Genomic DNA, 16,635 nt, shown 5'->3' with positions numbered 1-16,635 from the left:
TAGGATGCTTATATACTTCATTGTACAACTTTAGACCTAAAAGGAGAATTTTTAAATGCCTCCAACAAAAATTCAAATTTCACACATTCATTATGTGAAATTGTTAAAAGGTTTTACACCTCAATGTCTAAGACCGCTTAGGTTTTATATTTAATCAATCTTAATAAAAATATACCTCTTAATGCAAAAATTTGAAAACTGTGCTTGAAAAATATATTTTGGACCCAAATAACCCTCACATTATTTACATCCACACTTTCTCTCTCTTTTCTCTTTCAAAATTTCCTTTATAAAATGTAACGCCCTAATTTCTCATAGATTACCGAGAACACAGCATTGGGTCGTAATCGTAAATATTGCTCTTTTATTGAATAAAAACTTGAAAATAAATACATGGCCATGGTTTTTCAAAAAATAACATAATTGTCTATTAAATAAAAATAAACAATATTTAAATAAAACTTTTTTAAAATAACATGTTTTAATAAAATAAAATAAAAATAGTCCTGCATGATCTTCCTCGACTATATGGTCCCCAACGAATACATCACGAAGCTCTTAGGTCCCACTCGCCACCGGCCTTTCTATCCCTAATTTCCTGAAATAACAACATCATAAGGAGTGAGCTTCTAAGCCCAGTAAGGAAAATACAAACAAGAGTTAGTCATATAATCAAACATAACATAAATTCACAAAAGTCATACCAACACAAACCTCTAGATCATATCATAACTTAAGTCATAATTCTAAATCATTATCTATAAATAATAGGTCATACTCTAAGTCATAAGTCATAGGTCATAGATCATACATCATATTCATAACTATAGGTCATAGGTCATAAATCATAATCATAATCATAATTGTAACTATGGGTCATACTAACAAGTCAGATATAATAAAAAGATAAGTGTTTATATAGGGGTGGCAATTAAGCCCTGGACAAAAGTTCGTCATACACCGGACATAGGTCCGTCATAAAGTTTTGGCAACCAAGCCTACCGGACATAGTCCGTCATACATTATTAGACACCTTAGGTCCAGACACACTTACCCATTTATTGTACCTGAAATGTTAGATCATACAAACATAAATCATATCATAACTAGATCCTAATACTAAACTACCTAATTTTCCTTACCAAAAACCAGAATATTGGAGACAAGAGCGGGATTGGAACTCCTAAAACCAAACGTAAAGAAGGGTGAGTTTCTAAAGAAAAGAGATGAAAAGAAAACTAAACCATCAAAGAAGAAACTTACTGAGAAGAACCTTAAATTAAAGAACTCAAAACACCTTGGATAAACTAGAACTGTTCTACACCTCGATATCGAAATCACACTATATCTCACTACCCAAGTGTTTACAAAGCTTAAGATGGTAAAGCTTTTATCCCAAAGCCCTAGTGTTTCTCTCAAGAATAATCTAAGCAGCTTGAATGCTCTGAATTGTGCTTGAAGAGTTTGAAGAATGAATAAAATGGCTGAGTGAAGGGTCCTATTTATAGAGTTTGAAGAGTGAAACTATTATGTTAAAAAAAATACTTAAATCCTTAAATAAACATGATTATGACAAGTGTCATGCTCTTAATGGTTCTGGAAGTTTCTAGAGTTTCTAAATCTTTCTTTTATTTAAAAATACTTAATTTCATTCTAACTATAATCCAAATTTAAATTTAAATAAAATAGAATCCTAAATTCTGTAGAAAATATCTCTAAATTATCTTATTAATATTTTTATTAAATAATTGAAGAATAATCTAACATAAAAAAATATATCCCAACCTCTAACTTTCTAAATCTCGTAACTCTAAACTCACATGTAGTAAAACCAACATAATTGGAGCTGTAGAATTCCGGTTTAGACTATCTTTATACCGTTAGAAAGCTAATTCAATTATCTACAACTTTCTAGAAATATTATTTTTCTAAATTCATAATATAACTAGGTCAAAAATAGGTCGGAGTTACAGTACTCTAAAGTTATGAAAAATTTATTTAATTATCTAAATAACAACCTAATCCACAAATATCTTAAATAACCATAAAATAACAAACGCTAATTCCCTAGGCTGATTTCGAATTTACTAAGCCCAAAATCTTATTGGGCTTTTGGGCTATATGTAGGCTCGATCCATAAATTTTTTTAATAATATTATAATTAATTTATTCTTATGCAATCACCCATTTTTCACAAACAAGGCTACTAATATCATAAACCTATACTATACTATAATAATCATAACTACTAAAATTAAACCTTATGTTATAATTAATATTTCTAAACTATAGGTTAAACTTATAAAATCCATAAGTATTGCTATGAGTATCCAACTAAATTCCGGCTTGAACCAATATCCGCTAAAACTAACATACTATAAGTTATTACTACCTACTACTACTACTACTACTACTACTACTACTATCTAACTAAGTAAAATTACGGGACGCTACATAAAACAACACAACAATTAAAGTATTCTAACTAAAAACCCAAAGATTTAACACCTTAAACCCTCAAAAATACCAATTGTTACCTTTTCAAAAGAGAAAATTCATGGGTAAATATCTCGTGACCCTATATAGATATGGGTATAACTTTATCCTATGTTTGGTAGAGGAGAATAGAGGAAGGAAAGAAAAATTTGGAGAGAAAAGTGAAGAGAATAAAAAAAAAAATTTATTTAATTGGTGAGAAATAAGGATGGAAAAGAAAAATGGGTGGAAATTAAAGAGTTGGGCCCACAATTTTTTGCTCTTCCAAAAATAGAGATAAAAGCATACCAATTTACCTTTATTTTTAATTCAAAAAATTTATACAAAATTATTCAACTATAATTTCACTTTTAGTTTATTTTCTTTCCCTTCAAACAAGATAAGAGAAATATTTTTCTTTTCTTTCACTCCTATTTTTTATGTCCTATAATTTTTCTTTCTTCCATATACCAAACATAGGGTTAAACCACAAAGAAAAGCTTGCCGCATAAATATCCAATATTAAAAAATTTAAGTATTTTAATACTCAAATTCATTAACATGAATTATAAGAATTCATTTTTCCTCACTGTATATTATAAAAAAGGAAATTTGCGGGAATAATACCTATGTAGTTAGATTTGTTGCACTTAAATGCCTATGTAAAAATTTTGGGGGCAATAATGCCTACCATTACTCATTTTATGGAGACGTTGGTCTTGGGCCGTTAAGTCTGACCAGGAACCTACGTGGCTATACCTGATTGGTCCAATTTTATTTAAATATTAAAAAATTATTTAATATTAAAAATCCAAAAATATTTACAAATAATTAAAAATCCAAAAACATGTATTACTAACCAAAGCCACAACATAGAAAAGACAACAAAACAACAACATCAACACTGCGAAACTAAAGTGTAGTGAACAATGTGAGTTGTTATAATTTTTTTCAACACACCTCTTCAATGGTTTCCTGAAAAATAACAAAAGAAATGAAGTATAACCATTCTAAATATAAGGTAATTTATAGCAAATAGTAACATGACACATATGTGGTAAGAATCATATTCATAGATGTGTCTAATGCTTTGGTATAAATCGTATATGCACATATCATCATAACAAAGATCTGGTTCCTTACCTCAGATATTATTTTTAAGAACTATACTTGTAATTTCTTGCAGTTTTTTAAGAGCATCACTAATCTTCATCCTTTCTCTTAATGATTCTTCTGAACACTTGACTCCAATCGCAAGTATCGAAACCAAACATTCATGCATTTTATGTAAACTCGTTTCCATCACTGTGTTGCCCTCTTGCCTAAATTCAATCATTATACTCTGATCAACAATGTCCCTCACTGCATTTTTGTGTAAAGCGAAAACCAATCGATTAAGACTCATGCCATCTTCGACATAATCATCAGTGGGTCTTTTCCCTGTGAATATCTCCAACAAGAGGATACCAAAACTGTATACATCTCCCTCGGTTGAAACCTTGCTTCCCATGCCATATTCTATTAAAAAAACAATACAAGGGTATAAATAAGGTCATAATATGCCTAAGAGAAGAACAAGTAAAATAGAAAAAGTAACGAAGGTAAGCTTAATCACCTGAGCTGCATATCCAACTGTTCCTCTTACTGCAACTGAGCTTCAATTTGGCTGAGAGATTTGGATATCATCAATGTCATCTTCCATAATCCTAGACAAACCAAAATCGGCTACGTGGATAGTCATATCTTGGTCAAGAAGAATGTTCCTTGGCTTAAGGTCACAATGTACTATCGCCATGGTCATGAAGATAATCTAATGCCAAAGCCACATCAACGACCATGTTTAATCGTTGAGACAGAGTTAGAATTCTCATTTGACATTCTCCTGTTCGTGGCTTCGGATGTAGCCAATCTTCTAAACTTCCATTCGACATGAACTCATAGATGAGGGCTTTGAAATCATTACCTTGGTAGTCAACACTCGAGCAAGCAGATATGATTTTCACAAGATTTCGATGTCGAATGCTTCTTAGTGTTTCACATTCCGCCATAAATCTCTTGGAAGCTCCTCTTCTTTGCAGGTTGAACACCTTCACTGCTACAGATAGTTGGTCTGGTTCAAGAACTCCTTTAAACACCGAGCTAAAGCTGCCAGTACCAATGAGATTTTCTGGAGAAAACCCATCAGTGGCTTTCAAGAGCTCTCCATACGAAATATTCAAGAATGGAACATCATTCCACGAAGACTCTGAAGGCTCCTTTTTATGTCTTCTAAACCAGCAACGAATCAAAAGAAATGACATCAAACATAATCCGAAAATGCCACAAACTATGGAGATTATCAACTTTCTTGCGAGATATAACTTATTTCGAAGACAAGTGAAAAATATCACGAGGCTTCGCTGATGAGTCCTCTCTATCATCCTTCTCCGAGGAAAAAAAACTCTCATGACTCCATATTTTCTCTCCATCTTACCAAACATGACCTTTGACCAACATTTTTGAATAGGTAAGCAACATCAATTGACTTTTTTTTGCTATAGTTTCTGATCTACTTTGTATGTTTGAGGCCATCCTTAAATATGATCACAATCATTTATTAATTGTACGATGTAATTATAATGAGCTTAAAGCTGTATTTTCGCAGAATAATAATTGACACAAAGTTTGTATTTGTATAGTATCACACAGAAAAACATATAATATGTCACAGAAAGTTGTACGAACAACAATCCTAACGAGGCCAAGGTTGAATCAAGTCTAGTGGGAGCATGCTAATTCAACACAATTAACAACAAACACAATATTCCGAAGTTGCTACATAAGTACCATTTTCACGCAACGCGGGTGTCCTGCAGCTAGGGAATAGGACTAGGATGATGAAGCAGCATTGACTGTAATGTCGGCTTCTCGGCGAAGGCTGTTGTCTCTACTGTAAGGAGCTTTGGCACCCTGAAAAGTAGAAGAAAATTTCATTGGATCACTTGTGTTGTGACAAGCTACAGGAAATGCTGTGAATTTTCTGATAATAAAAACATTAACAAGTAAAATATGCAAAGAAAACAGAAGGCTTACTTGGAAAATTGTCCCACATTTTTTTAGTGCTTGGGCCCGATGCTTCAGAACCTCCTTAGGTACATTAGGGTCTCTAAGGACCTGAAAGGGAATCAGTTGACAAATTACTACCCAAAAACTACAACTGAGTTTTCATTTAGATATGATACATCTCTCGTGAAAATCAAATTACTTGCAGAAATAAGTAGCATAATTCATTTTGACAAATAGATCATTGTTAAAATCGATAGACGACTCGGTCACTCATCAGACTCCTATTCAACTGCCAATTTTTCTTAGTCATTGGAACGCCAAAAGTAATGAACATCGTTTATCAGGTCTAGCTTTTGATTTTCAATTTGGATGATAAACATCCCTCTTCTAAGAACTTTTGTTTAAGAATATTCAACAGCAGCATGAGCTCGTAAACTTTTACCCAAAAGAAAGAAGTATTGCAACTCACCGCTTGGCAGACACGTGACAAAGTTGTCTCGATGTCAACGACATTAATTTGCCATAGGGAATTAAGCATGACATCCATTTTATCTTCCATTGCTTTCATTAGGTTCTCCTCTTTGTTTTCTCTTTGGTTTATCTTCTTCATGTCTTCCTGAATTAGAACTAAAGATACAGCACCTACAAATTCAAGAACCACAAGGGAACTGAGCTAGATATCTTAAGTTTGATGGGGACCAATAAGATATAAAGCTATCTTTCACCAAATAGAGATACTTCATTTATGAATAATGCACCTGAAGCTGCCATTACTTGAGACTTTATCTGGTGTCCTTTATCTCGTACCCACTCCGCCAGAAAGGGAACCTTCAATAACCGCTTATCTTTTCCCAGTTCTTTTGCAGCTTTCCTCGTGTAAATGTAGCCAATTGTATGCAGCATAGCCTCACCAAAAGCTAATGAAATGTCAATTATGGGCTGAATCATATAATAAGCATATAGATCTAGTTGTCAGCATTGAAAATAACTTCAAAACTTGACAACACAAGTTTGATATTTTCACTCAAAAGTTAAACTGAAAAATTCCAGCTCACATACTATCTACATTGTAAAAATTCATTTAACTTCATTACTTGATAACACCAGTAAAGGATTTTGCTTGAAATGAGAAAATAGCTTCAGAAGTTAAAACCAAACAATTCCAGCTCATATACCAGTACTACATGGTCATAACAGTATGCATTGTACAAGCCAAAACTCATTTACAACTGCAAATGTAATTTCCTAGACTAGCAGAAATTGACAAGAGGTAAATGATAAGATACCGTACAATATCAATAAAAAGAACACTCAAAACAACTTCTTCTGTATTGAAAATTTGAGTTAATCTTGAGATTAAACCCTAGAAGAATACAGGTTAATTTGACAGGCCTCCCTCTCCCAAAGTCAGATTGACTCTACTCCTCATGTATCTCCTAAACTAATCTAGCCGCTTCAGCGAAACAATAGAATGATAGGCACTATTACAGATACAATTTTTTAATGAATTTGTTGTAGAACTCTTCTTGATATCAGCCACCAAAATAAAAGTTCTCCAAGTAATTTGAGAGACTTGGAAACTCTCCACAAAGAGCTTTACTCTTTCACTTTACACAAAATAATCAGATATCCTCTAAGTAAGGCTACTGATTGGTATATATACTTAGCATCCCCACCCCCAAAATACAAGACTCTAACTACCCAACTAACTCCTGTTACAATTCAGACTCCAACAACCAATTAGAGATTACAATTAGGACAGCTAGGCATAAAAAATAAATTGAATCCTATTAATTAGTTTTCTGTTTCCATCTTGAGTAGGTCAGCCTAATTTGGTGGCCTAACATAGAACAGAAAGTAAGGACAGTAACAAAACTATACAATAGGCTATTAACTATTATTAATACTCAAAATCACCCTTAGTACAATCTACACACACAGAACATAGCACCTAACCCTTATTCTTCCTTCTAATGATGGGAACACTGATGGAATAGAGCAGCAAGCTCTGGCCAGAGAAGTTGTCCAATCAAAATAATGAAAGCTAAAATCATTTTGACATAGGTAGAGCAGGCTTTTCTCTGTGATTTGTTAGACAGTACACTCACGACTTAGAACCTAAGGGCAGTTGAGGTTCAATAATCAAAAGTCTAAGGAACAAATGATCTGAAGAGCAAGAACAACTGTTCATTTGTTAAGAAAGAAGATAATACGCCCAAGCGAAATCATAGAGACATAGGGAAGATCCATAATGATTTTAGAGTAATTGACTATTATAAGTCTCTTATAAGACAAACAGAACATCCTGGTTTCCTTCTCATGAAGTCATGATGAAATTACCGTACCATGGGGAGCTATTTCTTTATTGTTACAGTAAATATATATAATTCTCCCCTATGTTGCGAAAACTACTAAGAAAGATTAACTTTAGATAGATTTCAAAAGATAGCAATCACTGGTTTTAGAAATTTTTTTAAAATTTAAGGAAAAAAGAAAGTTCTACCAGCTTTTGAGAGACGTTGTGCCTCCGAACTTGCCCATTCCACGAATTCATCAGTACGGTTATTAACAAATGGTTCAAGGTGATTTTTCAAAGCTGTTATAAGCTTTTCTTCTCTCTCCTTCTGCAATGTCTGCAAAATGATGAGAATGCAATTTCAGTTATGATCATAGAAGAACCAACATATTGTACTGTCGATTTCTCCCAACAAGAAATAGCATACTTTCAATTTCTCCCGAATTTTGTTCTGTCGAACTTCAGGATCTTGAGATTCTTCTTCGGATTCAATAGATGCCAAAGATGCCAAAGCAAGTTGACCAACATACTCTTCAAATAATTCACTTCCAAAAAGCATTCCGAACACCGCAGAAGGGTCCAACAATGATTCACTGGCAAAAGAAAAAGAAAACTCTTAGTTAAGTGTGTAAAGATGCACAACCAGGAGATGTGCTTGTGTACTGAGTAGCTAGGTGGCTAATTTTGGGTAGTTAGGTTTGCTGAGCTGGCACTAACTGTATATTGGGAGTTGACTGCAAGATCAATCCAACTCTAAATAAAACAGATTTGATTCAATTCACTTTTATGTTTTCCTCTCTAAGAACCATATCGCAACAACTTAGCAAAAGATAAAAAATTATAAATTATGCTTTATAGAAAAGCTTACATTTTTAAGGAAATAATTGATAAGCTATGTATCTAATGAAGAACCAAAAATAATGATAAATCTGTCAGTGGATTGACTACCTAGAGTTTGTAACAAAAACAAAATGAGCATTAACAATATATAACACAATTTTCTAATGGCCCATAAAGCATATCCAAGAATACTCATAGAGCATCTTGATGACTATTGTAAAATCATTTTATACAGCAAGAAGTCAACTTGGATAAAGCAAAAAATTAAAATTGCGAGACACTACAAAAGAGAAAAGTCAAAGTTCATTTCCAAAAAATACATCACACACTAATCAATAGATGTAACATTTTGTATGGTAACATGATAATAATTCAAAGTTCTCATAAACTTACTGTACAACTCCTGACTTTCCATGCTTGTCATATGATTCACGCTTCTCAGGATCACTTAAAACTTGATAAGCTTCACCAAGTGCCTTCATGCATGTATCACAACCAAGAAAATAAGTGCAAGAAGGAGTGAAAAAAGTACACCAACAATGGATTCCAAGAGATTTTCATGTTTTTCTACTTTCACATTAGTTTTAAAAATGAAGAGCCAACATAACTATGGCAGCCTTCCTCATCTTGTTTTAGGAGGCTAATTATGAAATGTACTAGACGCATTTAACGCAAGGCAGGCAGCTACACAGACAAGTATAAATAGCCATTCATAAGTTATTATATTTCTCCACAACTTTATTTTAAGCTTTCAGATATACAATCTGGTATATCTACTTTCACATCAGTTTTTTTTTTTAAAAAAAAAGCTTCCAGCTAATTAGTTAAATTAGACGAACTAAAAACATTTTTACATTTCTCCTCTATAAAGAACTAAACTTAATAACTTACACCAACATACCTGAAACTTTTCAGCTGCTTTAGGGTCTCCATAATTTTTATCTGGGTGTACTATCCTTGCCTGGAAAGAAGACATAGACAGATATCAATCACAAAGCTCAATGTATAAATTGGATAACAGTACTAACATTTAGAGAACGACTTGCAGACTTTATTCTAAGTGAGCTTTAAATACTTAGTCAAATTGCAAAAGGCCTTACAAACTTGGAATCAAATTTTAAGATTTAGTGGGCTGTGGCATTCATAGGATGATAATGTCATAGCAGAAAGTAGCCAAAAATAAAAAATAAAAGATTGTGTCCAAGGAGAATTATCAGAATAACTAGAAGTATATATTCCAAACCATGAATCATTCTCTCAGCCCACCCAACTATTTGGACTGCAGAATACTCCAGTTCATATCATCTAGCTAAAAAATTAGAAACTTTATTTTCATGAACAGGGACATACTCTAATTACAATGGGAACACCTAAAAAGTAAAATTAGCATTACTTTTCCCAAGTTTTAAAATGGGAACACCCAACTCCAACTTCAGCTATTTCATTAAAAAATAAAAATAAATAAAAACCCATCATAAATCCACAATCTTAAATAACAAAAGAATATTAATTTCTTGGTGGGTCAGGAAAAGAAATCCAAATTAATGAAAATTTATATACCTTGAGATAGTAAGCTTTCTTGATTTCAGCTGGGGAAGCATCAACATTGACACCCAATATCTCATAGTATGCAGTCTCCTTCACCATACTTTCAAAGATTACAAAGTCTGAAAACAAGTATATACATATATAGTAAAACTAATCAGATCACATTCACATACCCACTTACATAAACAAACAAATATGCCATGTTTGATAAACAAAAAAAAAAACCAGAAATATGGAAGAAAAAAATACCTCAAGGGAAGGAACCCACCAAAACAGAAAGACCCAATCAAAATAAAATAATGAAATTGAAACTCAACGAATAAAATCCGGATCTCATTTAAATACCATCCGCTAATTCACAGTTTAACAATAGGTAGTGAAGAAAAAAAAGTTAGTATTTTCCATTTTTGGAAGAGTATGATTATTTTTCAAGAAAGGTAAAGAAAAAATTGAGCTTACGAGGGGAAGAGGGCGAGGCGTCAAGCTTGTCTGTATAGAAATGGTTTTGAGTATGAAAGTTCACAGTTTGAAGCAAAAACGAACCAGAAAAAGAGAAGACGAAGAAAACGTTGTTTTTATTTATTTAATTATTTTATTAACAGATGATTTCTTAATTATTTATTTAATTGGTACTTTCCTTTAGCCAGGTTATACGACGCCGTTTTAATGCATGGCAACAAGTTTTTGTTTTTGGATGTATTTGCACAAAACTTTCATTAATTTCTAAAAATGGCAAAATTCTCTTTTAAATTTTAATTTTCCACTTCATCATGTAAGTTCTTATATTGAAAAAGAAAAAGAAAAGTATACTTATTTATAATAATAATAATAATAATAAGGGTTTTTTTGGAAAAATGATCAATTTTTTAAAGTTATTTTGCATTCTAATTAGTTTTGGTAATATTTTTGCAAAATGTCATTTGACAATTTAGATAGTTAGTCAAAAAATTTAAACAACTAATTGAAAACTTTAATTAATCGATCAAGATTTTTAGATAAATAATTAAAAAATTTAAACGACTGATCAAACTTTAAAAATATATTATTTTATAAAATATTATCAAAAGTAAATCACATGACAAAATCACCTAAAAAGAAAATTCTGTCTCAATGAAAACAAATATAAATGAAATAAAGAATCATTAATAGATTTTCATAAAAGTAATATTGTCTTCTCATATATAAATTAAAGGCTATTTAGGATTTTTACCCCCGAACTATTACCACTACCGTCAGGGTCGTCTTAAATATTTTGGAGGCCCTGTTCTAATCTAAAAATTTGGGCCCCTAAGAAATAAAAAAAATTTAACTAAAAACTAATAATATTTTCAAATATTATTGTTACGATTATATATTTTACAAAATTAAGCACCAAAAATTCAAACTATTTTATTAAAATTGTTATTTTTCCATTACAAACTTTAAGCTAATATCAACATTCTACTTAAAAAGAGGCATCCTTTGCACACTTTTTGAAGTAAATTCATCAACCAACTCTTCATATTTTACAGTCTCCAAAATATCATTTTCAATCGCGATCAATGCTAATCCATTAAGCCTTTCTTGTAACATGGTAGACCACAAGTAGGACTTCAACAACTTCAATTTTGAAAAACTTCTTTCTGCAGAAGCAACTGTCACCGGAATAGTCAACAAAATTCTATACGCAATAACTGTATTAGGAAAACAATCTAAGCCTTTCAAAAACTTTAATATATCAATAGCTCTCATTTTTTTCCTAGGCAAGATTTCTGTTAATAACTTTAACTCCACATATAATTCATTCCCATCAATATCATAATGTTCATTATGTTTCAATGCCTTTTCAAAATGACTACAACAAGACTTCAAACTTGCATTGTCTAACGATTGGAGCTTGTCAGAAATAAACAAGAAACCAAAAATATTTTCATATTCTTGATATTGTTCAAATCGCTTAGTAAGAGAAACAATGGCTTGATCAATAAGGTAAAGAAAATAATTAACTCTAAAAGATTCCTCTCCAGATAACTCAACAGATGTATTCAAATTCTCATCAAATTGTCTTTTTCTTCGAATTGTGCGCCTTTAAGGAAAAACTGGATCAATATTCATTTCAATAGCAATTTCCTTAGCATTATTCAAGGCGTTATAAAAATCTGTTTCTCTATATCCCACGAAAAAAGAAATTAACCCTTTTATTTTTTCCATAGCAACATCAATAAGCATATCCTTTGATTGTAAAAGCTTGCTAACTAAATTAATAGCAAATAGTATTTCAAACCAAATAATAATTGCTATTAAAATCTCAAAATCACTAAGCTCATTTGTTGCTAAGGATTTTGCTTCACTTCTTATTTTAGAATCAAGTTCATCCTTTTCTGACACTTCAAGTAAAGCTTCTCCAAAATCTGACATTTGAGATCTTATAGCTTTAACACTATCTACACGACTCTCCCAACGAGTGGATGACAATGATTTTGGAGTCAATCCTTTCACATTATCTTTCAAAATTTGCCATCTCTTAGTAGAATTGGCAAAAATCGTATAAATACGCTGAATAAGTACAAAAAAATCTCTAGCTTTACTACATGATTCAGCCATGTCACATAATGTCAAATTAAGACTATGACAACCACAAGGAGTATAAAAGGCTCTTGGATTTATGTCTAAAAATTTATTTTGTACACCTTGATGTTTTCCTTTCATATTTGACCCATTATCATAGCCTTGTCCCCGCACATCAAACATTTCAAGATTAAGTTTTTTCAACTCATTTTGTAGAACATCAAAAAGTCTGTGACCAGTTGTATCATTCACATTTAAAAATCCTAAAAATGATTCTTCAATGCTAACAGAATGTGAAGAAACATCCACATATCTCAATATCAAGGACATCTGCTCTTGATGACTAACATCAGGAGTACAATCAAGTATCACAGAAAAATACTTTGCTTGTTTAACTTTTTTAATGATTTCAGTTTTACTTGCAGAAGCAAGCACAAGTATTAACTCGTTTTGGATGTTATGTCCAAGATAATGACTATGAATATCATCATTTGTAATGCGTTTAACATGTTCTTGGATAATTGGGTCAAACTTTGCCAACATTTCAATTAAGCCCAAAAAATTTCCATTACTATTTTGATACAATTTCTCATTAGAACCACGAAATGCCAAGTTATGTTTAGCAAGAAATTTCACTATTAAAATAATTCTTAGTAAAACTTTTTTCCAATGATCTTTTTCTTTTTCAATTAGTCTTTGAGTAGCTTTATCAATCGTTTGATTCTTTTCGAGCCTTAGACGCAATTCATACCAAGTGGTCATATTTTTAACATGTTCCATACTGATTTCATGCTCTTTAAGTCTTTCACCAATATGTGCCCAATCACTAAAGCCTTCATTTGTTAACATGCCTCTACCAATCCCACTTTTAAAAACTTTGCAACAAAAACAAAATACTCTATCTAACTCTTTTGAATAAACAAGCCAATCTCGATCACACTTCTCTCCATTTGATAAAACTCTAGTATACAAATTAGCAGTGAATCGTCTAGAAAATTTAGCTTTAGAACCACTCATAATAGAACAATCTCTTTTTGGACCCTTCATCACTAATAAATCAATCATTTTTGAATCAAGAGCATCCCAATTTCTTGGATCAAATATATCAAGCAAATGTTCAAATGGGTTTGATTGCTCTTCATTGTTATTATCATTATCCTCTAAAACATCTTCATTTTCAAGTGAATTATTCAAATGATCATCATCACTATTTTTAGTATTAGAATTTTGATTTTCCATATTATCATTTTCAATGGGCACGTCACTATTATTTTTCACATTATCATTTTTAATGGGCACGTCACCTCTATTTTCCACATCAACACTTTCAGTTTGATTCTCAATACTAACATTCTCATTAGGAATCATGTTTTCAGGAAATTCAACATCAACAATGTCATAATTATGATTTTCTAAAGAAACTTGTGGTTCTTTTATAATAAATTTATCAAGAGCTCCTCTTTGAGATTGAGTTAACTCCTCAATTTTTTTTTTCTTACGTTTTTCATACCCAGACTCATGTTTTCTAATCTTAGGAGGCATAGTGAAAAAAAAACCACAAGAACTAATATAATGTTTCAAAGAACAATCAATATAGTAATAATTTATTAAATTAGAAGTGAAAAAAGGAACAAAAGAACCTGGTATTCGCTGCTAATTCCATCTTCAAAGTTTAAAAGCTTCAAATTGAAAAAATTCACTGTCACAAATTTAGAGTCGCTAATTGCCCAATACCCTTTTCAATTAATTTTCTGATCTATGCAGTGATATTTCTACAACAATAAAAAAAAGTAGTACTAATAAGTAGTGATTAATTAATAATTAAATAAAAATTAGTGATTAATCTCAATTAAAAATAGCAAATAAAAATAAAATATAATAGAACGGATTAACGGTATTAAAGGAGAATGAACATTGAACACTAAACAAAACAATATATTACATATTTTTTTTCTCTAGTAATTTTAGCATTATATATATCATATATAAAAAAAATAACGGCAAAAAAACAAATTAATAAATAAGAAAGAATAAAATACTATATGACAAAAAAAATTAAATTCATATTTCACTTATTTGTTCTTCATATATATTAAAATATATATAGATACCTTACTTTAATCTTGACGCCTTGATGGAGAGGTTGATGCATTTGAGACCAAATTGATGTTGATGTCTTGATGGTGAGCCAACAAAAAATAAATAAAAATGAATCAACTTTTCACTTACTGCTATTTTTTCTTTTTTGTCTGCAAAAGCCTACCTATCCCTTTCTATTCATGAATGTTACTCTTGATTTTTAATATATAATATAATATTATATATATACCGTTTGAGGGTTTGACTAAATATTTATGAATTAACAATTTAACATTAAAAGTGGGATTGAGAATAGAAACAGTCTTTAGAAATAGAATCTTTCCTTTAAAAGTGGGAACACGTTTGATTTCATTTATTTTAATAAAAAAAAAACTGAAAAGGCAGGTAAATAAATTGGGCCCTTTAGTTTATTGGGCCCTGGGCAATAGCCCAGCTTCCACAACCACATAGCCGGCTGTGACTACCGTATCGTGCCCCCTAATTTTTTCAGGCCGTTAAAAATTCCCTCCGAAATATTCACAGTAATGTAAAGAAGGACTTCCGTTAACTTTCAACACAGAATGCTGACATGGCTCTTTACATGCTGATGTGTCTTGGCCATGTCAGCGCCATGTGTGTAATTTTATTGTTTTTAAATATGGTTTTTATTTTTTTTAATGTATAAAAAATGATTTAATTTATTAATTCTATTTTTTAGTGTTTAATTCATTAATTTTTAATATGATCATAGATTTTTTTAATTTTAAAATAACACACATGGCGCTGACATGGCCAAGACACATTAGCATATAAAGAGTCATGTCAGTCTTCTATTAGCCACATGTGTTGAAAGTTAACGAAAGTCCTTCTTTACATTACTGTGAATATTTCGGGGGAATTTTTAACGGCCTGAAAAAATTAGGGGGCACGATACGGTAGTGGTAATAGTTCGGGGGGTAAAAATCCTAAATAGCCTAAATTAAAATAAGAAAGAAAAAAGAAAGTTGGTTGTCATTTTAAAAAATTAAACACTGCCTAACGTTCTACTACTAAAGTACTAGCTTTAACTTAATGCCTAGTAAAAAAAGTTAACACTCCATTTGTAACTAACTTATGTTTGGTAAATTTATTTTTAATGACTTGTGTGTTTGTGTTTTCAAGTGAATCCTATTTTTTAACTTGATTTAAGAGTAATCTTAACTCCTTTAAATACTTGAGTTTCACACTCCTTTAATCTAAACCTCTTCTAACTCTACTCCTCCAAACCCAAACCTTGTACCAGGGTGTTTGGTATGGGGGTTTGGTTTGGTGGGAATAGGAATATCAAATCTAACCCATATTTGGTAAATTTATTTTTAATGACTTGTGGGTTTGTGTTTCCAAATGAGTTCCATTTTTTAGCTTGATTTAAGGGTAATCTTAACTCTTTTAAATATTTGAGTTTCACATTCTCTTAATTTAAACCCCTTTTAACTCTACTCTCCCAAACCCAAACATCGTACCAAACACCCCCCTTAGGTTAAGTTTTTGATTAAAAATGAATTATTTTCACTAATATGGAATTTATTATAAAATTAGAGCTTATCTTCGTATATAAAGTGTTTATATCTGACGAATTTTTGCTGGGTCCATGACTTTGTTGTTTTTCTGTTAAAGACAATTGTTCGACAAGGTTAACATAACAGTTAAGTGAGTAATTGGTATTAAATAGTGTTATAGATTTTTATTGTTTTTAAAAACATTAGCTTTTACAATATTGTCTTGTTACTTCTTGAAAATAAAACACAAACATTCATAAGATTCCA

General features: G+C 31.3%; 1 protein-coding gene and 2 pseudogenes across 8 annotated transcripts; all 3 read right to left on the bottom strand.

Moving 5' to 3' along the window:
• Window positions 1–344: 344 nt before the first annotated feature.
• Window positions 345–10,794, bottom strand: LOC133781754 (chaperone protein dnaJ 10-like). 8 transcript variants are annotated; one of them, XR_009870252.1, is made up of 13 exons: window positions 10,664–10,794; window positions 10,217–10,323; window positions 9,558–9,617; window positions 9,050–9,132; window positions 8,244–8,409; window positions 8,024–8,153; window positions 6,279–6,437; window positions 5,990–6,162; window positions 5,548–5,628; window positions 5,302–5,424; window positions 4,091–4,743; window positions 3,619–3,993; window positions 345–598 (listed from the first exon to the last, which is right to left on the bottom strand). XR_009870252.1 is itself a non-coding variant. In XM_062220825.1 (12 exons), the coding sequence occupies exons 3-11, from the start codon at window positions 10,301–10,303 to the stop codon at window positions 5,344–5,346; spliced, it is 1,020 nt and encodes a 339-aa protein (XP_062076809.1). In that variant the 5' UTR covers window positions 10,304–10,323; window positions 10,454–10,555; window positions 10,664–10,758; the 3' UTR covers window positions 4,559–4,743; window positions 5,302–5,343. The 8 variants fall into 8 exon arrangements, 6 of the variants coding, with proteins under 6 accessions (XP_062076812.1, XP_062076811.1, XP_062076809.1 ...); XR_009870251.1 differs by lacking the exon at window positions 345–598 and having other exon boundaries at window positions 3,531–3,993; XM_062220825.1 differs by lacking the exons at window positions 345–598; window positions 3,619–3,993 and adding an exon at window positions 10,454–10,555 and having other exon boundaries at window positions 4,559–4,743; window positions 10,664–10,758.
• On the bottom strand, window positions 3,440–4,775 carry LOC133784771 (probable LRR receptor-like serine/threonine-protein kinase At3g47570; annotated as a pseudogene).
• Window positions 10,795–11,644: 850 nt separating the features above from the next.
• LOC133784770 (uncharacterized) lies at window positions 11,645–14,293 on the bottom strand (annotated as a pseudogene).
• Between the last annotated feature and the right edge of the window lie 2,342 nt (window positions 14,294–16,635).

The sequence above is a fragment of the Humulus lupulus genome, chromosome 6 (genome assembly GCF_963169125.1).
Source record: "Humulus lupulus chromosome 6, drHumLupu1.1, whole genome shotgun sequence".
In the NCBI taxonomy this organism is placed as follows: Eukaryota; Viridiplantae; Streptophyta; class Magnoliopsida; order Rosales; family Cannabaceae; genus Humulus; species Humulus lupulus.
Note: the sequence above shows the minus strand (reverse complement) of the source record. Positions and strands in the feature narration are given on the sequence as shown.

Bases quoted from the DNA above. Each gene is read 5' to 3' on its own strand.
- LOC133781754 (XM_062220828.1), bottom strand. From the start codon at position 10,303: ATGGTGAAGGAGACTGCATACTATGAGATATTGGGTGTCAATGTTGAT. The intron at 8,410-9,049 runs GTAAGTTTATGA...TTCTTTTGCCAG, and splicing joins GGAAAGTCAGGAGTTGTACA to TGAATCATTGTTGGACCCTT. The intron at 6,163-6,278 runs GTGCATTATTCA...TTGAATTTGTAG, and splicing joins TCAAGTAATGGCAGCTTCAG to GTGCTGTATCTTTAGTTCTA.